General features: G+C 46.8%; 1 protein-coding gene across 3 annotated transcripts in view; it reads right to left on the reverse strand.

Moving 5' to 3' along the window:
* tiam2a (TIAM Rac1 associated GEF 2a) overlaps positions 1–25,036 on the reverse strand; it is a 68,269-nt gene that overhangs the window by 2,056 nt on the left and 41,177 nt on the right. For all 3 annotated transcript variants that reach the window (XM_047821359.1, XM_047821358.1, XM_047821360.1), the window contains 15 exons: positions 24,490–24,660; positions 24,143–24,247; positions 23,598–23,676; positions 23,387–23,476; positions 22,904–23,122; positions 19,729–19,820; positions 6,484–6,672; positions 5,727–5,795; positions 4,912–5,037; positions 4,348–4,456; positions 2,171–2,350; positions 1,294–1,412; positions 900–1,008; positions 427–485; positions 221–323 (listed from right to left, as the gene is read on the reverse strand). In XM_047821359.1, coding sequence (XP_047677315.1) covers positions 221–323; positions 427–485; positions 900–1,008; positions 1,294–1,412; positions 2,171–2,350; positions 4,348–4,456; positions 4,912–5,037; positions 5,727–5,795; positions 6,484–6,672; positions 19,729–19,820; positions 22,904–23,122; positions 23,387–23,476; positions 23,598–23,676; positions 24,143–24,247; positions 24,490–24,660 — 1,819 coding nt within the window. The remainder of the gene's footprint in view (positions 1–220; positions 324–426; positions 486–899; positions 1,009–1,293; positions 1,413–2,170; positions 2,351–4,347; positions 4,457–4,911; positions 5,038–5,726; positions 5,796–6,483; positions 6,673–19,728; positions 19,821–22,903; positions 23,123–23,386; positions 23,477–23,597; positions 23,677–24,142; positions 24,248–24,489; positions 24,661–25,036) is intronic.

A 25,036-nucleotide genomic window follows, 5' to 3' on the forward strand; every position in this document is an offset into this window, starting at 1 on the left:
GCCTTTTGTCTGCACACGTTGTGGTTGTGTAACAGCTGTGAAATGAGTTAGTTGCTCTTCTCACTTGTGTTAAATAAAGTTGTAGCTTCATAAGAACTTAAGTGTCAAACACATTTCTCCTTGCAGAAAACTTTAAAGCATCAACGATGACATGCTTTCTTCTGACCAATCAGAATACAGTAATGCTGTGATGTAATCGGGTTTGTTTGTGCCGTCGTACCTGCAGTGTTCCCCAGTCTGACATGCAGTGCGGAGCGAGGAACCAGCCAGCGGAACTTAACGCAGTCCTGATCTCCGTGCGAGTGGGCGGAGCGTGGAATGTTCTGTCTCACACACACACACACAGAGGGAATAATGATTCATTAGCAGTGTTTGATTATTGCACTTAAACACTAGTTATTGCAGTAAGACAGAGAGCAGACTCACCATTTTCTTCTTCAGCTTGTTGCTCTCCCTGTAGACGAGGATCACTGCCTTCTTAAACACTGGTGAGGGAAAAGACACGTCATCACTTTTACACCGGCACAAACACAGAAGGTTTTATTTCATACTTGTGCTAAAAGAAATATCTTTGAACTTTAACGTGAACGTTATTACAAGATGTATACAATAGAGGCACATTAAAGGGGCAGTGCACGATGTTTGAAAGTCAGTGTTGACATTTGAAATCACCAAAACAAACACACCCCTAACCCAAATGGGTGTCTCCCCTGTATCGATAGCTCCACCCACACATACATACGCAACCCAGGCGACTATTATGGCGGAAACTCTTGGGGCAGCCGCCCGAGGGAGTATTTTTATCAATAAACGAACACTATGAGTAATACTACGGTGATTCTACTAATGTCACACATGTAAGGATGTGTCTGTGTGTTGTGTGTGTGTGAAGTAGCTACCAAATATGGTGAGTTCCGGCTCCTTCTTCATGCGGCCGAGAGACGGGAAGGGATTTAGCCACGTCACTGAGGAATGCATGAGAAACTCTCCCATGGAAATCTCTGTGACCTGAGAGACAAACACAATAAAACACTATAAAATACTCAATAAGTCACAGTTAACTTCTTATCGACGGCTGATGCTTGTGACTAATTTCTTAGATGGCATTAAAACCTGCTCGGGGGCGGAGCTTCTTATGGACGTCACTAAACAGGCTGATGTGGTACACAGAGCTGACCCGTAGACTAAAGTGCACATATTCAGGCGTCATTCTCTCTAACAGCTGCTCTGACTGTAGTGTAGGTTTAAGGACGAGCTGCTGAGGGAGCTGCTGGTTTAGGGATGAAGAAATACCTCTTTTTCTGATGCACTTTGTTCCACCACCAGCTGATCAAACACGGCACCGTAATCCTCATAGATCTTCTGCATCTCGTTTATATGGCTGGCCACTTTCTCCATCGCCTTCAAGGCCTCTGTAACAATAAATAGGTAGTGCGTGTGTGAGAGAGTGTGTGTGTGTACCTTTGAGGTGGTAGTGCGTGTATGTGTGTGTGAGAGAGTGTGTATACCTGTGAGGTAGTAGTGCGTGTGTGTGTGTGTGTGACGGAGTGTGTGTACCTGTGAGGTGGTAGTGTGTGTGTGTGTGTGTCCGTACCTGTGAGGTGGTAGTGCGTGTGTGTGAGAGAGTGTGTGTGAAAGAGAGTGTGTGTGTGTGTGTGTACCTGTGAGGTGGTAGTGCGTGCGTGTGTGTGTGCGTGTGTACCTGTGAGGTGGTAGTGCGCGCGCGCGCGCGCGCGTGTGTGTGTGTGTGTACCTGTGAGGTGGTAGTGTGTGTGTGTGTGTGTCCGTACCTGTGAGGTGGTAGTGCGTGTGTGTGAGAGAGTGTGTGTGTGTGTGCGTGTGAGGTGGTAGTGCGTGTGTGTGTACCTGTGAGGTGGTAGTGGGCGTGTGGGCGTGTGTGTGTCCGTACCTGTGAGGTGGTAGTGCGCGTGTGTGTGTGTGTGTGCGCGTGTGTGTCCGTACCTGTGAGGTGGTAGTGCGTGTGTGTGAGAGTGTGTGTGAGAGAGTACCTGTGAGGTGGTAGTGCGTGTGTGTGTACCTGTGGGCGTGTGTGTGTGTGTGTGTGTGTGTGTACCTGTGAGGTGGTAGTGTGTGTGTGTGTGTGTGTGTGTGTGTGTGTGTGTGTGTGTACCTGTGAGGTGGTAGTGTGTGTGTGTGTGTGTGTGTGTACCTGTGAGGTGGTAGTGCTCCTCACTGTCCGTATCAGTCAGGGACACCAGCTCCCGCAGCAGTAAAGGATACTTTAACACTCTCTGCACCGGTTTAATCAGATACGACTCGAGTGTAGACGAGTGCTGCTTGGTGGGATTCCTCGCGTCCAGGAACTCCTTAAAGGCTCGATCTGTTTTAGCTGAACACACACACACATTTACATAATCACATCATCACGCATCCACAAGCAGGCAGCACAGCTCTTATACACCCCCTCCACCCGAACCCTTTGTTTAGAAATTTATTTATTTATTTATTTATTTTTACGGACGCTGCAGTAAAGGCGCTTCATTGCAGATGAATGAGGTGAGAGTGAAGCAGCCATGTTACTGTCCCTGAACAGCTACCTCTCTGTGTCGAGTATCAGAGACAGTGAGAGCAGTTAACAAAACGCTCGCACCGAGGCCGCTCGCGCACGTTGGAGTGTAATTGGCAGGCAATTAACACGTAGGCAAAAAAAAATCTTTATCGCTGCACGAGCACATCTCCTGCACAACAGACGCAGTGTGTGAGAAATTGTAATTACCAACACTGCTGACACACACACACACACACAGCTCAGGAGATAGTAGCGTTTGTGTCTACACTACAATACCCTGCACTACCCTACCATACACCACCCTACACCACCCTACCCTACTATACACCACCCTACCCCACCCTACACTACCCTACCCCACCCTACCCTAACCTATCCTATCCTACCCTACCCTACATACTCTGAGAAGCAGGGGCGTGGCAACAGGTCTATTACTCCAGCACAATTGACACAGGATTAATGAATGAATCAAATCACATCCAGCTCGTGTCGTTCAAATCAATTCAGCTTTAGAAAAACTAAAATATAATTATAAATTGTTACATAACCATTTATTCTTATTATCATGAGGCATTGAGTTAACTCATTAATACCAGATTCTGATTGGTCAGCAAGGTCTGATTGGTCAGAAGGGTCTGATTGACTGTTGTTCTGTAACGGCAGCTCTGATATGAATACGTTATTGTTTCTATTGCAGCTCATACTCGTTAGCTACAGATAAACACAGATACGAGTACACGACTACAGATAAACACACAGATACGAGTACACGACTACAGATAAACACACAGATACGAGTACACGACTACAGATAAACACAGATACGAGTACACGACTACAGATAAACACACAGATACGAGTACACGACTACAGATAAACACACAGATACGAGTACACGACTACAGATAAACACACAGATACGAGTACACGACTACAGATAAACACACAGATACGAGTACACGACTACAGATAAACACACAGATACGAGTACACGACTACAGATAAACACACAGATACGAGTACACGACTACAGATAAACACAGATACGAGTACACGACTACAGATAAACACACAGATACGAGTACACGACTACAGATAAACACACAGATACGAGTACACGACTACAGACTGCATCACTAATACACATTTCCTGACTCGGGGGTTTCAGTAAAACGAGCCTTTTACGGTCAGTAGCACGGTGTCAGAGCTCCGGATCGTTCCTCACACATGGAACCCTGGTCTCTGTTCCTGTGTACAGAGCTGATGTTCTGATCCCGTAATGAGACAAATTAAAGACGCCAGGGGGCAGTTTTCTGCTCCCTCAGAGTCACAGAGCTCACTGGGTTTTACACCGGGCAGCGTGCCCGAGTCTGAAACCAGGCCAATGTTACACACATTATTCCAGTTATATTTAGTCACAATCAGGTTTAATGATCAGATCCTTATTATAGATCAGACCTACTGCATCGAAGAGGACAGAATTCATAAAATTTATGAGCCTGAAAAAACTTTAAAAGGATGTGAGAGCTTTTAAGGCTGCAGAGGAACTGCATTGCAGATGAACAGCACGATGCTTACATACATCACACGTTTTAATGCAGAACGTGTCGCGTTTAATCATCAGAGACTTCATCAGCACATTAACCTGTAAATCTCAAGATTAGAATTTAATACTAATTGAAAATATTTTTAATGATTTGACTAAAGGAGGAACTGCACGCAAAAAAAATAAACCATAAAGTGAACATTAAACGTATTCGATTTAACGCTCTCGCTGCCATAGATACAACCGTCACAAGCACGGCATGGAGACGTACCTCTTTCCAGAACCTTCTGGACCTTGATGTGATTGGCGCAGAAGCCGCTGTAGAGCTTGAAGTGATCGGCGTAGTAAAGAAATGACGCTCCGAGAGAAAAAAGCAGCTTCTGAACAGCAACAAAAGAAAATGGAGAGAGAGAGAAAATAAAGAGAATAAACTGACGGCGTAATAGTCACGTTCAGGCGGAACATTAATATCGGAACAAAAGCGAACCGAACAAAAGATCATTGTGAATATCAGAGAGGGAGATGTTACAGTCCTGATGGATCGTGAAGAGAAAATCTATTCATGCGTCTTGACGTTTATAATCACCGACGACTGACGACGCTCGAACATGCAGAAGTCAGGCTCAAAAAAAAAGGTCAAATAAATAAATAATTAAATAACGCTCAGAAGTAGACGTAGTGTTTACTGTATTATTTAATTTAACTAGTTAAATGCAGGCTGTACATTTTAGCTACTTATGAACAGGCCACGCCCAGGAGCGCAGACCATAACGCTCACGACACGGCAACAAGAGACGAAGAAGAGATGTCACGCGTAGTGAGAGCTGAGATTTACCCTGAACTGCCCCGGGGTCTCCAGTGTGCTGAAGTCTGGAGTCGAGGCGATTCTCTCCTCCAGGGTTTGAAGAAACACCTTCTGGAAGTCCAGCATCTCCGGCAGACTCCCGAACAAGCTCTCCATCTGGGAGAAGAGGACAAGACGACAGACGGCGTTATTCTACGCAGCTTCTGCTTTCGAAAGAGATCGTTTAATATAGTCAGGAAAGCAAATGTTATGCAGAAGAAAGCACACAAAATGAATATCAGGGCAAAGGGAGAAATTAATGATATAAAAAGAAGGGTTCCTCGGTGGTTCCTCGGTGGTTCTTTGCCCATCAGCAGTAAGTTCTTTATCCTGGACAAGATGGTGGATGGTGAAGGATCACAAGAACACCCTTTGATGTGGGGTTCTACAGAGAACCTATAAGAGTTTCCCTAGTAGGACCTCACACACCATCTGACCAATCGGTGGTCTGAGTGATAAAGTGTAAACACACACTGGCTCTTAACTTGTCCTGACATTCAGTGCTTAATGTTTATCACTCGGTCACATTATCCTGAGTGGCTCTACTTAACCACTCGCTATCGCTCTCTCTCTCTCTCTCTCAGCTCGCTCACTCCACTACAAGGGCACGTCCCAGTGCGCTAATGGCTCTTTAATGCCGCTCGCTCGTCTCTCCAGAGACGTCCTGAGCCGTGACGCGGTCGAGCCCGGTTCAGCCAGGCTAAAGCGCTAGCCATTAGCATTAGTCACAACTGTTAACACCGCTCATTAAATTATTATTTTAGTCTCCGGCTTGAACGGGAAAATGTTAAGTTTGTTTTTTTTACCTCATCCTGTGTGAGAAACGTCTCCTTCTGCAGGGGCTTCAGGTAGATCTCGAACAAGCAGCTCAGATCCTGACAAAACAAAAATAAATGAATACAGACCAGATTTCGGTGTACAGTTTATCCTTATGTTCAGTTTAACAGAAAAAGACTTGAAAGTTTAATTTCCATATCCCATTTTTATACATCGTTTGTTTTAGCCAGGGGGATGGGGTGTGTGTGTGTGTGTGTGTGTGTGTGTGTGTGTGTGTGATTGTAACGGAATCCCGTCTCGCCCACGACGACGCTGCGTGCTACAGCATTGGCAGACCGTCGCTATATTTATCGCGGCGTAGCCGAGCCAAGCTACATCATTCTAACACAATTTAATCATCGCCGGCTTGATGGACTTTAATTGAACGTCAGTAACTATCGGCGTTATGCGTCTGACTTTAAACACAAACGATGATGCTGAATTTAAATACAACTCATTCTATAAAGACTATAAAAATTAATAAAAATAAACCCAATCTTCCTTCTCCGTTCGATAACATTTGCTTCTTTTACTCGATCTTTCTTTCTTCGACGACGCATCAGTGTTGCTCTGCATCACTTGTTTAAGAGGACAGAGTAATAACGTGTGTCTGATGGCGATGGCGTGAGATGACGAGTCGGAGCAGACACCATCACCTGAAGCGTCATGCTTACCCATAATCCCCTGCTTTTACATTCTCTATCGGTTCTCATATCTGTGTATTTATTTCCCCAACGCGGGTTTTACCTTGACGTAGGATTTCTCCGTGTCCACTAACTCCTGCACGACTTTGCGTAGTCTCTCGGTGACGGACATGTGTCGTGGACAGGGTCTGAGCAGGGCGGCGTCCGGACCCGTCGTCTCCTTCCGGACCTCCATCCGTCCTCCGGAAGCGTCCTGGTGGGAGTGATACAGGGTGCACACCGTCTCCACGCTCTGCAACACAAACAGCAGACGCTCAGACGACCCACAGAGTAATAAGGGAGAAGAAAATAAGCTCGCTCTTGTTTTTAAATTAAACTGGATACCGAGAAGGTGTAAAGTACAGAGCAATGTTTTTCTCATTATGTCTGAAATCAACATGTGAGACAAAACAAAATAATAACGTGGACAGATTTAAAAAAAAAAAGCCACCGTAAGAGCAGAGCAGATTTATTTGATGAATTAATCTGAAGTCGGTGTTGTCACGTAAACCGACACACGTGAATCCGTCACTCTTCCTCTTCCTCTGCTGTGTTGTGAGACCTCATTTGTTTCGATCACTCCGTATTCTCTCTATTCTCAGTAAGATTAAAAGTATTGGCACCCCCGCTTCACTTCTGGCTGGACGCTAGTTGCCGTGTCACTCGTACGCCGTTCGATTCCCCGTCGTTACTTCATGTTCCCATCACTAATCCCCCCGCAAAACATCCATCAAAACTCCTCCCACATTCCTGGGCGACGTTATGACCCGATTGTGGATGATCCCTGATCCGAGACGCCGCGATTAACCACGGGGCACGGCTCGAAACACGAAGGAGGAAACGTCGTAAGGCTCGACACGGCCGACTGGACCACGTAAGCTCCGCCCACAAAGAAAACATTTTATGGAGCGAAGCAACCTGAAAATATTCAATCGTAATTTCCAGCATTTTTCAGGTCGGCTTCTGGTTCGTGAGCCTCTTAGTGGATAAGAGTCGGTTCTGTAGCGCCGAGAACACTGGGAGTGTCGCCAAGATCTCCACTGAACACACACACACACACACACACACACACACACACGCACACGCACACGCGCACACACTCCTGGAATGACATTGTCAGTATAGATGATGGGGAAAAAATAACTGCATTAGTGATAAAACAACCTTCACCGTAGTGAGGAGTCACTCTGAAGGTCGGCCGCTCGTGATCCGTCCGTGACGTTTTTTAACCGCATGACGAAACCACGAGCCACAACTTCCTGTCCTCCTGACTGCAGACTGGAATAGTTTATATTTTAGATTTATATTTTAAGCTTTAAGGAGTTAAAAATTCATTAAAACATCCAAAAATGGAGGAAGATATTTAATATTTCAACATTTAAAGATTGTAAAGAAAAATGATTCATAAAGCTTCGATATAAAAAGCTCGGGTGCAGCGCGGCGGCCGTTTTAACGTCTCTTCACAGAGCGCAAGAGAACGAGCAAAGTTATTGTTAATGACGTATAAAAACTTTATCCGTGCGACACAACAGCGCTGTCTGTAACACGTATACAGGTCCAACACTCAGGAGGTCCTGCTCACGATGCCCAAGAAACGCATGAAGAACATCAGGAATGTCAGTAGGCTGTGTGAACTGTGACTCTTCCTCATCCTCAGCTTCATCACTCCAGATCATGATCCATTTGGAGAAGTTTTCTTTATATTTGTTTGCGCTTGTATCTGTTTTTTTTTATAACCAATGCGGTTCTAAAAACCTCTCGAGGTGTAAGTTTGCTCTTCTACAGGCTCTTCTCTGGTTCCTGCAGCTAATCACTGATGCAGCTCCAGAGCATTTGAAGGTCATGTGATCATTTTTAGACACAGAATGAGTCCAGATTGATTGGAACAAAAAAATAAAAATAAAAAACCCACAAGCAGATGAGAGTTTTTTATGTCCTCTGTGGGTCGTGTCTCTGTTTAAAACACATCATCTGTTCATTGTGAATAAAACTCAATGTTCTGTCGCATCTCTTTTAAAAGAAATGGCAGAAAAAGTATCAATTAGTCTGGTTTGGAAGGGTGGAGAGAGAGAGAGAGAGAGAGAGAGAGAGAGAGAGAGAGAGAGAGAGAGAGACAGACAGACAGACAGACAGAGAGAGAGAGAGAGAGAGAGAGAGAGAGAGAGAGAGAGAGAGAGAGAGAGAGAGAGAGAGACACACACACAGAGAGAGAGAGAGAGAGACACACACACAGAGAGAGAGAGAGAGACACACACACAGAGAGAGAGAGAGAGTGAGACACACACACAAAGAAAGAGAGACAGAGAGAGTGAGCGAGCGAGAGACATACAGAGACAGACAGCGCGAGAGACACAGACAGAGAGAGAGAGTGAGACACACAGACAAAGAGAGAGAGAGTGAGCGAGCGAGAGACACACACAGACAGAGACACACAGAGAGAGAGAGAGAGAGTGCGAGTGAGACACACAGAGACACACAGAGACAGAGAGAGAGACAGAGAGAGCACGAGTGAGAGAGAGAGACACAGGCAGAGACAGAGAGAGCAAGCGAGAGAGAGAGACACACACAGACAGAGAGACAGACAGAGAGGGAGACAGAGAGACAGAGAGCTGTGTCAGCGTTTATCCGACCCTATTGTCACACATCAGTATAGACGTGACGATCCCCTCAGAAGAGTGTAGTGCAGCAAGTGGAATAAACAGCAGTTTATGTGTAACAGTAAGTGACCCGAGATGTGTGTGTGTGTGTGTGTGTGTGTGTGTGTGTGTGTGTGTGTGTGTGTGTGATCATCTACACAAACACAACACACCAAAAGATGCTGCTACACATCATGTAACGTCAAAGTAAAGTGTTGGCAGCGTGTCAATGAGCGGTTTATCTCTGTATACCACAATGAACTCGTTCACTGTGTGTGTGTGCGTGTGTGTGCGTGTGTGTGTGTAACCCGCATCCTAAGAAATTGATAAAGGGCACCAAGGAAACAGACGACACAGCAGCCAGCTTTGTGTTGTGTCGTGTGTAAGAGTGTGTTAGTTAGTGAGTGTGTGTGTGTGTGTGTGTGCACGTGTGTGTAACCCGCATCCTAAGAAATTGATAAAGGAAGCACCAAGGAAACAGGCGACACAGCAGCCAGCTTTGTTTTGTGTTGTGTGTGTGTCTGTGTGTGTAAACGAGTGTGTGTTAGTTAGTGAGTGTGTGTGTGTGTGTGTGTGTGTGTGTGTGTGTGAGAACACAAACAAACAAAAAAGTGTAAGCGGGTACGAAGCCGAACGAGAGTCGTGAGTCTCGGATGAAGCCTGCAGCGTTCACTAATTACTGTGTAGCTGCTCCAGAGAACCGTCAAAAATCTGGGAGAAAGAAGGCAAAGAAGGAGAGAGTGATAAAGATAAAGAGAGAGAAGGGAGGAAGAGGAAAAGATGCAGAGTGTAGACCAGAGACGTGATCGCTACGCCTCCCAGGAGCTCATTATCACTCATTAATTAAAGATTAGAAGCTGTTACACACACACACACACACACACACACGGATGCCTGCATCTTCACTGCAGCTAATAGGAACAGCTAAGATGTATCCGGATTAAACATTTATCTCACACACACACACACACACTGTAAACATCAATGTTTCACGTGACGCCGATAACGACAACGTGACACTGTTGATACGAAGTCATCACTTTATCTTCATCAAACTTTCATAACAAATGAAATCTTTAAAAGTGTTCAGGGACGAGTTCAGTACAGAGATGTTGGAGAACCTGCTTCATGGAACATTAAACACAGCCGTAAACGGATAAAAGTACGAGGATCTGTAATAAATGACGTTTGCCCTGGTAGGCAGATTGCTGAGGTGTAAGGGGAATAAATCCCCTGTGGATGTGCTGTTACAGGAAAACAATCAACCTCAGAGTTGTGGATCGTTTCCCTCCATCAGCACGACGCAGTGTTTTATTCCTCACACACACACATTAACTGAACCCCCTGCTGATGACGGTGTTTTAGAGATGCCGCTTGTTTTTGCGTGGGTGAAGACGAGTTGTGCGGTAACGCCGGAGCCCGCCCACACACACACACACACACACACACACACAGCTGAACACCGCTGTGAGACTAATGGAAAATCGTGAGAAACGTTCATCAGGCTGACGAGTTGAATGACGAGCGTGGAGCTGCAGGTACAGTGAGGTGAGTCATCCTCTGACAGTCTGCTGTTGCAGTGCTGTATGTCACCAGGCTGGTGTGATGCACCACAAAAAACAGATGAAAATAGGAGCATGTGGAGGCGAGAGAGCGGGACGAAGACCAAAAAAACAGAGGGAGATATGCAGAGCAGACACCTCTCTCTCTCTCTCTCTCTCTCTCTCTCTCTCTCTCTGTAGATGTTTTTTTTTGTGCAGATGTTCTCCTCATGAACATGCCTCACACTGGCCATGTGTTTAACCCCATGTGCATCTCCTGTCCATCATAAACAGCCCCCAATATTAGAGGGTTGAAATGAGCAAGCCAGTTGAAGCTCGTTGCTCTACAATACAGTCAAGAAGATCCAGACAACATTACCCACAATCCTTTACATGAGGAACGAAGACTTTTCTGACCGTCTCTAAAGTCTGAATCGGTCAGTCGTACAGAACGTCTCTGTGCCGTAGCATTAATGTCCATGAGCTCCATGAAGACTCGGCACGGAGGTGAAGCTTTCGAGACGATCCGAACATCCAGAAAGATCACGTGACGTATTTAAAACTCTGACCGCGTCTCTCACGCTGCATCGGAACAGAAATTTGCAGAGAGACTGTTTGTGATTAAACAGCGCAAGGACCGGGTCTGGGTCTGATCTCCATACCTGGAGCTTTGAGATCAGAAACAGAAAAAGGTGGAATGAGACACATCGTGCTGCTAAACACATCCTTACCCTGAAGACGAGTTTGTACAGGAACGTCCAGGCAGCACGAGCATGACGCTTCGTCCTCCAGCTCACAGCGCAGCTCTTCCTCCTCAGTTTCACTGCTCTGAAAGCCGGCATGATGTCTGATCTGCCTTTACTGTTACAGATCACACCTGCTTTCCTCTCCCTGTCTCAGACCTGCTCTCCTCCCTGTGTCAGACCTGCTCTCTCCTCTCCCTGTGTCTCAGACCTGCTCTCTCCTCTCCCTGTGTCTCAGACCTGCTCTTCTCTCCCTGTGTCTCAGACCTGCTCTCCTCTCCCTGTGTCTCAGACCTGCTCTCCTCTCCCTGTGTCTCAGACCTGCTCTCCTCCCTGTGTCAGACCTGCTCTCCTCCCTGTGTCAGACCTGCTTTCCTCTCCCTGTGTCTCAGACCTGCTCTCTCCTCTCCCTGTGTCTCAGACCTGCTCTTCTCTCCCTGTGTCAGACCTGCTCTCTCCTCTCCCTGTGTCTCAGACCTGCTCTCTCCTCTCCCTGTGTCTCAGACCTGCTCTTCTCTCCCTGTGTCTCAGACCTGCTCTTCTCTCCCTGTGTCTCAGACCTGCTCTCTCCTCTCCCTGTGTCTCAGACCTGCTCTCTTCTCTCCCTGTGTCTCAGACCTGCTCTCCTCTCCCTGTGTCTCAGACCTGCTCTCTCCTCTCCCTGTGTCTCAGACCTGCTCTCCTCTCCCTGTGTCTCAGACCTGCTCTCCTCTCCCTGTGTCTCAGACCTGCTCTCCTCTCCCTGTGTCTCAGACCTGCTCTCCTCTCCCTGTGTCTCAGACCTGCTCTCCTCTCCCTGTGTCTCAGACCTGCTCTTCTCTCCCTGTGTCTCAGACCTGCTCTTCTCTCCCTGTGTCTCAGACCTGCTCTTCTCTCCCTGTGTCTCAGACCTGCTCTCTCCTCTCCCTGTGTCTCAGACCTGCTCTCTTCTCTCCCTGTGTCTCAGACCTGCTCTCCTCTCCCTGTGTCTCAGACCTGCTCTCTCCTCTCCCTGTGTCTCAGACCTGCTCTCCTCTCCCTGTGTCTCAGACCTGCTCTCCTCTCCCTGTGTCTCAGACCTGCTCTCCTCTCCCTGTGTCTCAGACCTGCTCTCCTCTCCCTGTGTCTCAGACCTGCTCTCCTCTCCCTGTGTCTCAGACCTGCTCTCCTCCCTGTGTCTCAGACCTGCTCTCCTCCCTGTGTCTCAGACCTGCTCTCCTCCCTGTGTCTCAGACCTGCTCTCCTCCCTGTGTCTCAGACCTGCTCTCCTCTCCCTGTCTCAGACCAGCTCTCCTCTCCCTGTCTCAGACCAGCTCTCCTCTCCCTGTCTCAGACCAGCTCTCCTCTCCCTGTCTCAGACCTGCTCTCCTCTCCCTGTCTCAGACCTGCTCTCCTCTCCCTGTCTCAGACCTGCTCTCCTCCCCATCTGAGACCTGTTCTCTCCTCTCTTGGTCTCAGACCTGCTCTCCTCTCCCTGTCTCAGACCTGCTCTCCTCCCCATCTGAGACCTGTTCTCTCCTCTCTTGGTCTCAGACCTGCTCTCCTCTCCCTGTCTCAGACCTGCTCTCTCCTCCCTGTGTCTCAGACCTGCTCTCCTCCCCGTCTGAGACCTGCTCTCTCCTCTCTCTCCTTTCTCATACGATGCTCGGTAAGTTCACGAACATCTTTCAATCCTTCAAGACTCGAGGGCTTTGTGTCAGGATCCATCAATCGATCTCTAACAGGGACTGTAAACGTAGGCAGTCGGGGAAACAGTGAAATCTGCATATCAATAGCTGTTGAATGGACAAAAAGCACGAGCCAAGTGCATGCTGGGAAACGCCCGGGCAGGGCCGAGCGGACCGCCGTGAGCCTCTGCAGCTTCCGCTGTGCATAAAGAAGCGTCTGTGTGAACACGGTGCCAAAAGCTCTCGGCTCTCTACATCGACACGACGAGGACTTTCTTGGCTGTTCCGCAAAGCGCTGCTGTTAACGCCGAGGTCCGAGCCAGCGGGAAGGATAATCATCACAGTTAAGGTGTGTTGTGCAGAAGAAGGTAATTTATCATTTCTCTCAGGCTCTCAGGCACCAAGAAATATCATGATTGCTTATGAATAGGGTTTTGTGTTACAGTGCAAATTTCTGATTATCTTTAGGAGGATAAAACTACAACCGAGTGGGGCGATGAAGCGGAATCACCGTGGTGACGCTGCGTGTTTTATTCCTTTACGCCGCAGCGACTACGATATTTGCTTATTTAAAAAAAACACTTTTTATGCAGTTAGATCTTTGTTGATGTATCACTACGTATAAAAACCTCCAAGTTTCCGCACACTTTAAACTCGTCAGAGCTGCTCGTATGGAGCGATCAGAATACTGTGGGACAAACGTGTTGATTACTCTACTGTACTATATTGATTGTTCAGAATAAAAACAATGTCATATTTTCTGACTGCGTGTGTGTGTGTGTGTGTGTGTGTGTGTGTGTGTGTGTGTGCGCCGGTGGTGCGAGCCGTGCCCATTGGTCAGAGGAAATCATCCTGCCATGCAGCAGTAAAGCTCTGACACGTCGTGATTCATCCCTGAGGTGAAAGCTATTGTGCCAAAGCTGCCATCTTCTTTTAAAGCTCAATAAATAAAGACTGGAGCCATAAATCAGAGTAAGTTACAGTGAGCTTCACATTATGTTGTGCAGAGCTCCAGTCACACCAACACACTGCTCAGGCTCCCTGAGGAGCTGCTGCAGGAATCTGTAGTGAGCAGCAGCCAAGAAGTGCTGATGAGGGACAATGTGGAGCTTTAACCAGGAACCGAAGGGTCACATGATCTTCTCCATACAGAGATCCAGAAGCGCACACACACACGCATGCGCGCGCACACACACACACAAACACACACGCACACACGATATCCGAACTGGTCAATCAGACAAAACACACCTGCTGCTCCTAATATAGTTTAAAAAATATAACTAGATAAATAAATAAATGAATACAATATTTAAAAAGTGACTAAAAAGATTAAATAAAGAAATAAAGAGATATAAACTATTAAAGAAAAATATAGATTCAAGAAAACTAAGAAATAGATTCAATATAAATTGGACTAAAAATGTACTTTTTTCCTCAAAGTAAACATCAGTAAACACGCTGCTGTATTTTTTTGGGTTAACGTTTTCCTACAGCTGTCAATTTGTCTCCACCTAAACAGCGTGATGCAGCGGTGCTTTAGTCCTTCAGTCTGTACACACGACACTCGACACACGACACTCGACACTCCACACACGACACTCCACACACGACACTCCACACACGACACTCCACACACGACACTCCACACACGACACTCCACACTCCACACACGACACTCCACACTCCACACACGACACTGTACACTCCACACACGACACTCGACACTGTACACTCCACACACGACACTCGACACTGTACACTCCACACACGACACTCGACACTGTACACTCCACACACGACACTCGACACTGTACACTCCACACACGACACTCCACACACGACACTCGACACACGACACTCGACACTGTACACTCCACACTCCACACACGACACTCCACACTCCACACTCCACACTCGACACTCGACACTCCACACACGACACTGTACACTCCACACACGACACTGTACACTCCACACACGACACTCCACACTCGACACACGACACTCCACACACGACACTCCACACACGACACTCCACACACGACACTCCACACACGACACTCCACACACGACACTCCACACACGACACTCCACACACGACACTCCACTCCACACACCACACTGTACACTACAATCGACACTCCACACACGACACTCCACACACCACACTGTACACTATACTCGACACTCGACACTGTACACTCGACACTGTACACTCGACACTGTACACTCCACACTCCACACTCGACACTCCACACTCGACACTCCACACTCGACACTCCACACTCGACACTCCACACTCGACACTCCACACTCGACACTCCACACTCGACACTCCACACTCGACACTCCACACTCGACACTCCACACTCGACACTCCACACTCCACACACGACACTCCACTCCACACACCACACTGTACACTACAATCGACACTCCACACACGACACTCCACACACCACACTGTACACTACACTCGACACTCGACACTGTACACACGACACTGTACACACGACACTGTACACACGACACTGTACACACTACACTGTACACTGTACACTGTACACACTACACTGTACACACTACACTGTACACTGTACACTGTACACACTACACTGTACACACTACACTCGACACTGTACACACTATACTGTACACTACACTGTACACACTACACTCGACACTGTACACACTACACTGTACACTGTACACACTATACTGTACACACTACACTGTACACACTACACTCGACACTGTACACAGTACACACGACACTGTACACTGTACACACGACACTGTACACTGTACACACTACACTGTACACACTACACTGTACACACTATACTGTACACTACACTGTACACACTACACTCGACACTGTACACACTACACTGTACACTGTACACACGACACTGTACACACTACACTGTACACTGTACACACTATACTGTACACACTACACTGTACACACTACACTCGACACTGTACACACTACACTGTACACACTATACTGTACACACTACACTGTACGCACTACACTCGACACTGTACACACTACACTGTACACACTATACTGTACACTACACTGTACACACTACACTCGACACTGTACACACTACACTGTACACTGTACACACTATACTGTACACACTACACTGTACGCACTACACTCGACACTGTACACTCTACCACCTTCACATAGAAGGCTAACTATCCCAGACCAGACTCTACTGCATTCTTATTTTAAACATATTAAAGATTACAAATGTCATCAACAACCGCGTCCTCCTGTGACCTCGCAGCCGCCCAGAGGCATATAGTAAGCACGGCACCAGCCAACGAATAATCAGGATAATTAGCAGCAGAATTGCTAAACGACACGGAGATATTTCAACATAAACATGTTTAATGTGGGTGTAGAGTTTGACTTTAATTTCACTCGAACTTTATAACTTTTATCTCCGCTAGCAAATTCTCCTGAGTTCAATAAAGCGTGGAGATAAAAGCTGGATCTGGCATCGTGCTCGCTCTTCTCAGCCGTGGGAACTCACTGGTGTGTGTGTATGTGTTTGCTTTAGATCTGCAGCTCTGCGTGAGGAGCTGTCTCAGACACCACGGCTGTGTCGATCAGAGATCATTAGCAGGCTCGTGACTGTGTGCCGACTAATCATCTTCCTTTTAGACAGAATTCTGAAAGACAGAGGACTGGGAGCTCTGGGAGGACTGGGAGATGTCCAACCATTGCCTGTTAGTTATATTTGGAGGACATTTAGACAACCACTGGCTTGCTGTTATGACATTTGTCTGAAGGTTGCAGAAGTTGCCCTCACAGTGTGTGTGAAGGCTCGAGTGTGATTCAGTTTACTCAGAAAACCACAAGTGTAGTTTCTCACAGATTTGCTGTGAAACTCGTAGCTTTCACTCTCCACAAGCGTCAGGACCTCGAAGGTCATAACGAACATCAGTACGTGCTGAGGAGCAACGTATCCCAGGACAGGAAAGGAAACGTTCCTAACATCCCAAACGTAGGCAGCGTTTAGCACGGCAGGTCCTTCAGAGAAAAATAAGACGTTTGTCTCGTTTAGCAGCGAAGCAGGACTCGCATCATGAGTCCAGGATTGATCACCAATATACAAACCGTACATGACTCGGGAGAACTGTGAGTTTCAGACTGACCTGTAAACATCCGGACACAAGCTGCTGAAATCCTGACGCTTCACTGTTCTCTCCAGACTGATATTTTCAGCTGTTCTATGTTTCCTTTTCTTTTCTAATTTTAAGCCTCATTAATGTTATTATGAAACTTTGATGTGCGCATTAATGGAGAGTGTGTGTGAGTCTTGAGATTTACACACCACTGGTGTCTCCAGTGTGACTCTGACAGCAGAATATTCAAATAAATATACAGGTTTATTAGGTTTATTATTTAAAATGTTACTGAACCGAAGCTCTAAAGCTACAGAAATGTTCCTCAATTCAGCTTGTTAATCCACATTAAACAGGAAATCTGAGCTCAGTCCCACAACTGTCGTCGTGGGCGAGACGGGATTCCGTTACAATCACACACACACACACACACACACACACACACACACACACACACACACACACAGAGATTATGATTATGAGTTATGAACATGGAGACTGTCCGCTGTGCGTTAGATCTTATATCCATTTCCCTCGTTTACACTCTGAGGAAGAAAACAGCAGTGTGAGGGTGGAGATAATAATCAGATTAAAGAATCCGTCTGTAGGGTAACAGCTCTGAACACCACCACCATCATCACACACCACCACCACCATCACACACTCACTGTGTATAATGAGGTTCAATACGTGGCACAGAGGGAGCGCCACACATCAATGAGCAAATAAAAAGGGCAGAGAGAATGTGTTGTGTTTAATCCACCTGCTCGGCTTAAAGGCAGGCAGGTCGCACACACACACACACGCACGCACTCGCACACAAACTCACACATGCGCACACACACACACTCACATACACACAAACTCACACACACACAAACGCACACACTTGCGCACACAAACTCACATGCGCACACACCCACGCGCACTCACATACACGCACTCGCACGCACACAAATACATGCACACACAAACTCACGCACGCACACGCACTCACATACACACAAACTCACACACGCATGCACACACGCGCACACAAACTCACACATGCGCACACAAACTCACACATGCGCACACAAACTCACACATGCGCACACAAACTCACACATGCGCACACAAACTCACACATGCGCACACACACGCACGCGCACTCACATACACACAAACTCACATGCACACACACACACACATTCACATACACACACGCGCACACACGCACTCACATACACACGCGCACACACAAACTCACACATGCGCGCGCACACACACAAACTCACACATGCACACACACAAACACACACTCGCGCACACACACAAACACACACTCGCGCACACACACAAACACACACTCGCGCACACACACAAACACACACACACACACAGTGACATTTACAGCCATTTCAAATCAGCAGTAAAGTAAACATGCGCTCATTGAGTGTGATTAAAGGAGCCGTTTGTAAAATTGAACTATTTAGGGCTATTCTTCCTCCCAAAGCCCAGAACTGAGCTCTGCCCCTGTCTCAGCTCTGTCACTTATCCCTTAAAGCAACATAAATACAACAGAAATGAAATATCTTTAATTTTAATTCATTAAAAGTGTAAACTAGTCACTAGGTTTTAACTTTCTAAATTTAAAAATCATTAAAAAATTATATCAAAAGTGGCGTTTAGTGCGAAAGCCAAAAAACTTCAGAAAAATGTTATTAGATGTTTAGATGAAGTTAGAATTATTTAGTCAAATTCTAATGTGTGTAAATATATTTCTATTTTAACAGACGTTAAACTAAAGCTTAATAAACTACAGACTACAGCTACAGGAAGCAGCAGGTCCATTTAAACTGTTGTGTGTTTGTGAAACCGATCGGTACACGGTGTGAGCGGCCACGATAGTTTCACGTGATGCTCACGTGAGGACTCGTAAACCTGCTCCTGGTGTGTATTAACACGCGTCACATCAGCACCGGATCTGAGGCTCGTCAGTTTCCAGGCAACTGAAACATGGCACTGGGCAGCATGCGGCAGCTCCGGACGCTTATTAATTATCTGTCCCTGATGGACTGCTGCCTTTTTTCTGAAGCTACAACAGAAAAGCAAGCGAGCGGTTTTATGAAATAAAGACCCGTCAGGACAAAACTCCTCCTTACGCTCTTCATTTATCTCAGCTGTCGGCCTGCGTTCAGTCGGCCTGCTTAGGATGACTGATCTGAGGACAGAGACTCAACGAAAACAAACACCGCGGCCTGTTAGCTCCCCATCTGTGTGCGCGCGTGGGTTGCAAAACAACTGCTGCTGTGTGTGTGTGTGTGTGTGTGTGTGTGTGTGAGCTCCTGACAGTAATAAGCAGGCTGCAGAAATGTCATGAAGCCGTGAAAAGAGTAAACGAGCGAGTGATAACTAATCACACCAATCAGACGACGACGCAGCTGCGCCCACAATACATCATCCCACATCCTCACGTTTCTCCTGAATAAAGTCTTCCGTGATTATTTGCTGATGTGATTAACTGATGAGTGACGGCGAGGGGTTACGGCGAGGAGTGACGGTGAGGAGTGACAGTTATTCGGCGTATAAAGCGGTGTTAAGTGAAATCTCACCTTGCTGTGCTGCACGACTCTGAGGCTCTGGCGATGATGTCGCCTCGTCTCTACGTCGGCTTTCCCCGAGGCCTCGGACGCACACGACACGTCTGCAAAGAAAAGAGGAACAGCGATGTGCACGTGAGTCGCTGCTAAGAAACATTCTGGAGACATGCGAGGAGCAGGAATTATTACCTTCCCCAATCGTATGTAAGTTTTGATAAGACTTCTGATTGGTCAGTAGTGTGGCTGCAAATCACTGGATATTTTCACTCACACACACACAAACACACACACTACAGTATATTTACATTGCAGCTCGATATAAACATGCCGCAGTGTGAAATAAAAGACCTCAGCAGGTGAGATTTCATTAAACAGTGCGAGTGTTCGCGAGCTCCCTCATAATCATCGTCCTCCCCGTATCTGTAGAGGAGAAACAGCGCCCCCACAGGCAGGGACACGTAACCACATCCTCCGAGTCACGACTCGTAATGAGGAAGACACGCTCGAGGTGCTGATGATTACGGAATGAGAGTGCAGATGAAAATAGGAGAATCAGCTGAAGGCCAAAGGCCTGATCTGCTATAAATCTATTTAAACTGGTTTAATGAAGCGTTCAGGAATCAGGACTCTCATTAACTCACTGTTTAATGATCTGATTAATCCTGTCGTTTTTTTAAATAATATAATCTTTGGGAAATTTGGTGTAACCTGATCCAGACGTGTCATGAAGAAACAAATGACCGCTGTTGTGTGTTGAGTTTGAGATTTGAGTTTAAAAGTTTGTTCACACATTTTCTGATTTTTTTTCTTTCTGGTTTTATGCATTCATTTTTTTTTTCCTTTTTCAAATTGTCATTTTACACACACACACACACACAGTCACACACACACACACACACACAGTCACACACACGTACACAGTCACACACACGTACACAGTCACACACGTACACACAGTCACACACGTACACACAGTCACACACACAGTCACACACACAGTCACACACACAGTCACACACATACACAGTCACACACATACACAGTCACACACATACACAGTCACACACATACACACAGTCACAGTCACACACATGCACACAGAGACACACACACAGACACAGAGACACAGAGACACACAGAGACACACACACAGAGACACACAGAGACACACACACAGAGACACAGAGACACACACACAGACACAGAGACACACACACAGACACAGAGACACACACACAGACACAGAGACACACACACACACAGACACAGAGACACGGACAGACAGACACAGAGACACGGACAGACAGACACAGAGACACGGACAGACAGACACAGAGACACGGACAGACAGACACAGAGACACGGACGGACAGACACAGAGACACGGACGGACAGACACGGACGGACAGACACGGACAGACAGACACGGACAGACAGACACGGACAGACAGACACGGACAGACAGACACGGACAGACAGACACGGACAGACAGACACGGACAGACAGACACGGACAGACAGACACACACAGACAGACACACACAGACAGACACACACAGACAGACACACACAGACAGACACACACAGACAGACACACACAGACAGACACACACAGACAGACACACACAGACAGACACACACAGACAGACACACACAGACAGACACACACAGACAGACACACACAGACAGACACACACAGACAGACACACACAGACAGACACACACAGACAGACACACACACACTATATTAAAACTTAAGTTAGACGGTTACAGAAATAAACCTCTGGCTATGACACTTTTCACCACACACACACACACACACACACACACACCCACCCCAAATACAGAAAATAATGAAATAAAACCTCTGAATTGTGAAAGCCAGCAGCACGTTTAAAAGCCTGACACAATACAATTCAATAAAGTTCCTTTCTCTCCTGTTAGGTCACAAGAACACAACAACAAATTTCACTTCAAAACGCCTTACAAGTGTTTGTGGATGTGTGTGTGAGTGTGTGCGTGTGTGTGTGTGTGTATGTGTGTGTATGTGTGTGAGAATGTGGTAAACTTTACTCAGGAAGACTTTCACATTCTATTGCACATAACATCACTGTTTGAGGAACTAAAGACAAACTCGTCTCCACATCTATAAACTTTAAACAGCTCCAAAATGATGCAAAGTTTTTCTGGACTGTGAATTAATTAATTATTTTAAATACATTAAAATAATCTCTCTCACACACACACACACTCTCACACACACACACACACACGCACTCTCACGCACGCACGCACGCACGCACTCCTCACACGCACACGCATGCACGCACTCCTCACACACACGTACGCACGCACTCCTCACACACACGTACGCACGCACTCCTCACACACACGCACGCACACACCCCTCACACACACACCCCACACACACACACCCCACACACACACACCACACACACACTCCTCACTCCTCACACACACACACTCACTCCTCACACACACACACTCACTCCTCACACACACACACTCACTCCTCACACACACACACTCACTCCTCACACACACACACTCACTCCTCACACACACACACTCACTCACTCCACTCACACACACACTCACTCACTCCACTCACACACACACTCACTCACTCCACTCACACACACACTCACTCACTCCACTCACACACACTCACCCTAGTTAAGCACACAGTCTTTGGTCGTGCTAATGCTACATAGCCCTGTGTGTTGAACGCGTACCTATGGCACACAGCAGCACTCCATCTCATGCTGTTTCATCTACACACTTTCACGCCGCCAAAGGAGAGACGATCCCCGTTACAGGAAGCAGAAGGCACATAGTACAAGCTTTGGACAGGAAGTGCGATGAGGCATGAAAGGCACCAGAATTTAACTTAATATAAATAGCATGCAGGGAAAGCGAGGCACTGCAGCTGTGATGGTGATCTACTGTAAGTTATTCTGTCTCTGGTTATAATATGGAGCGGTTACAAACACACAGGAAATAGACAAGAAGTCGCGGTCAGTGAATTACACACTGTCCTCAAAACTGCGAGAGAGACGCAGACACAGAGCGCTGCTGTCACTGAACACAGAGCACTTTCATTAATAAGGACCAGTGTTAGACACAGCTATCTGATTAGGTCTGTGAGGTGCGTGTGTGTGTGTACCTGTAGCAGACTTGGCTCGATGATGGCAGTAAAGGAAGTCCCTTGCTGGCTGCTGGATGCTGTGTGTGTGTGTTAGGGGTGTGTGTGTCGAGACAGTCGGCTCTCGTCTGACAGTCAGGTGCAGCGTGTTCTCGCTGAACAGCGTCTGAATAAGAGCCAGGTCCAGAGTCGTGACCCGACAGCCGTTCAGAACCAGGATCTCATCGCCTGGTCTCAGACCTGTGCACATGTGAAAGACACAGTGAGTGTGTGTGCTGACGCTCTTCTGAACTTCTGACGGATGAAATAGTTCCTGAACTGTTACATTATAAGTAAATAAACACACTGTGGAACACCACACTGAAGAGTTACACCAGATTAGTAAGATCCTGTGGAAACCACAAGCTAACGACACATCGGGGCCTCGATCACAGATGCAAACAGCCTAGGCGTGGTTTTATTGTTTAATGTAGAACTGATAAAAGCTGAGGTAGAGTTTGTTACCTTCACTGAAGGCAATTCCATCCGAGAGAACTTCAGTGACAAAGATGCGGCTGTGGCGGAGACTGTCCACGTGTCCTGTAACAGCAAACCCTGAAGGACAGAGAGAAGAAACTGAGCCAGCTTCTCAGAAGACTATCCTTACACTTCTTGTACATGACGCGTGTGTGTGTGTGTATGTGTGTGTGTGTGTCTGTGTGTGTGTCAGTTATACCAAAATCCCCTGTGCATGTTGGTTTAGTCATGTGGAGCATGTACACACTGAGAGCGCTGACCTCCACCTCATCATACAACTGAGAGAATGGAGAGAGAGAGAGAGAGAAAGAGAGAGTGAGTGAGAGAGACAGAGAGAGAGAGAGAGAAAACATGTAGCATTGCTCATTTAGCTTAAATACAACACAACAACACTAACACTCAGCATTAAAGCTGCTATCACACCATTTTTTCTCATTCGTCTGCACACGTGTTACATGCGATACTAGCAGTAAGCAGAAAGCGTCTACGGTTTCTAAAGTGCTGTCGTCTGCGTGTTTCGGTTACTGCGTGTTTCGGTTACCGCGCCACTTTCCACACTCTTCCTCTCGAGTTCTCGTGGCAAGCAAGAAAATCATGCATGCAGGACAGAGCAGCCGACATCTTCACGTCTCCAAAAGCTACAGCGATTAAAGCAGCTTACCCGTCACCACCAAGCTCGGTACTGAGGGCAAAACATCTAATCTAATCTAATCTAGAAAGAATGCTAGTCCTGAGTTCTGGTACCAGTTCGTGAAGGTTCTCTTGCGGTGCCGGAGTCCTGACCTCCATCCGATCGTCGACGCAGCTGCGCAGACGCAGGCAGTGTAGGCTGGGGTCCAGGTTCTGCATCTTAGGAAGAAAAAGATAGAACGATTACTGCAAATTAAAGTGTAATTTTTTTACCAGCAGTTTCCCAGCCAGCAAGGCATCAAATGGGAGTGTCTGAATTTACATATTCATAGAGTTGGCTTAAAATTGTCAGTTAACAACAGTTTACATGCTAGACCATGACAAAAAACAACAACATAAACCCCTGAATTTTAGCCGGTCCTGTACTAAGAGTCTGGGGTGAAGTTTGTAGGTCCTCGCACCTTGCAGGCGGTGTTCAGGAGCTCCGAAACCGTGTGCTGTCCGCTCAGAGCCACAGTAACCACCTGGTAGTCAGGCATGTAAACCGACACCGGCTTTTCCGTCACGTCTCGCTCCCACTGACCGCCATCGGGTGGAGCTAGCGAGTAACCGTCAGCTAGAGCATCCAGTCTCTGTGAACGAGAGGGCAGAAAATCACACGTTTCATCAGAGGAGATGTAAAACTGGGCACAGACTCAAAGCTGCCATTAATTCCAGCAGCTTGTTGCTCTGACTATAATGAGCATGTAGCTGGGAAAGAATGGCTTCAAACTTGGCAACGATCTGAGAGTCTGTGTTTAAAATATCAAATCATTCTCAGCCACAAATATACTGAGGGTTTCACGATCGTACGCTCACGTCTCTCCGCTTGAGCAGATATCGTGCATTAAAGGTGCAGTGTGTCATTTTTAAAGGCATCGCAAGATCGATATTCACATAATGCTCAAGATTACATTAGTGAATTGTGTTCTAATAATCTTATACTACATTATTATTATCATTATTTAT

Source organism: Tachysurus fulvidraco, chromosome 12 (assembly GCF_022655615.1).
Source record: "Tachysurus fulvidraco isolate hzauxx_2018 chromosome 12, HZAU_PFXX_2.0, whole genome shotgun sequence".
In the NCBI taxonomy this organism is placed as follows: Eukaryota; Metazoa; Chordata; class Actinopteri; order Siluriformes; family Bagridae; genus Tachysurus; species Tachysurus fulvidraco.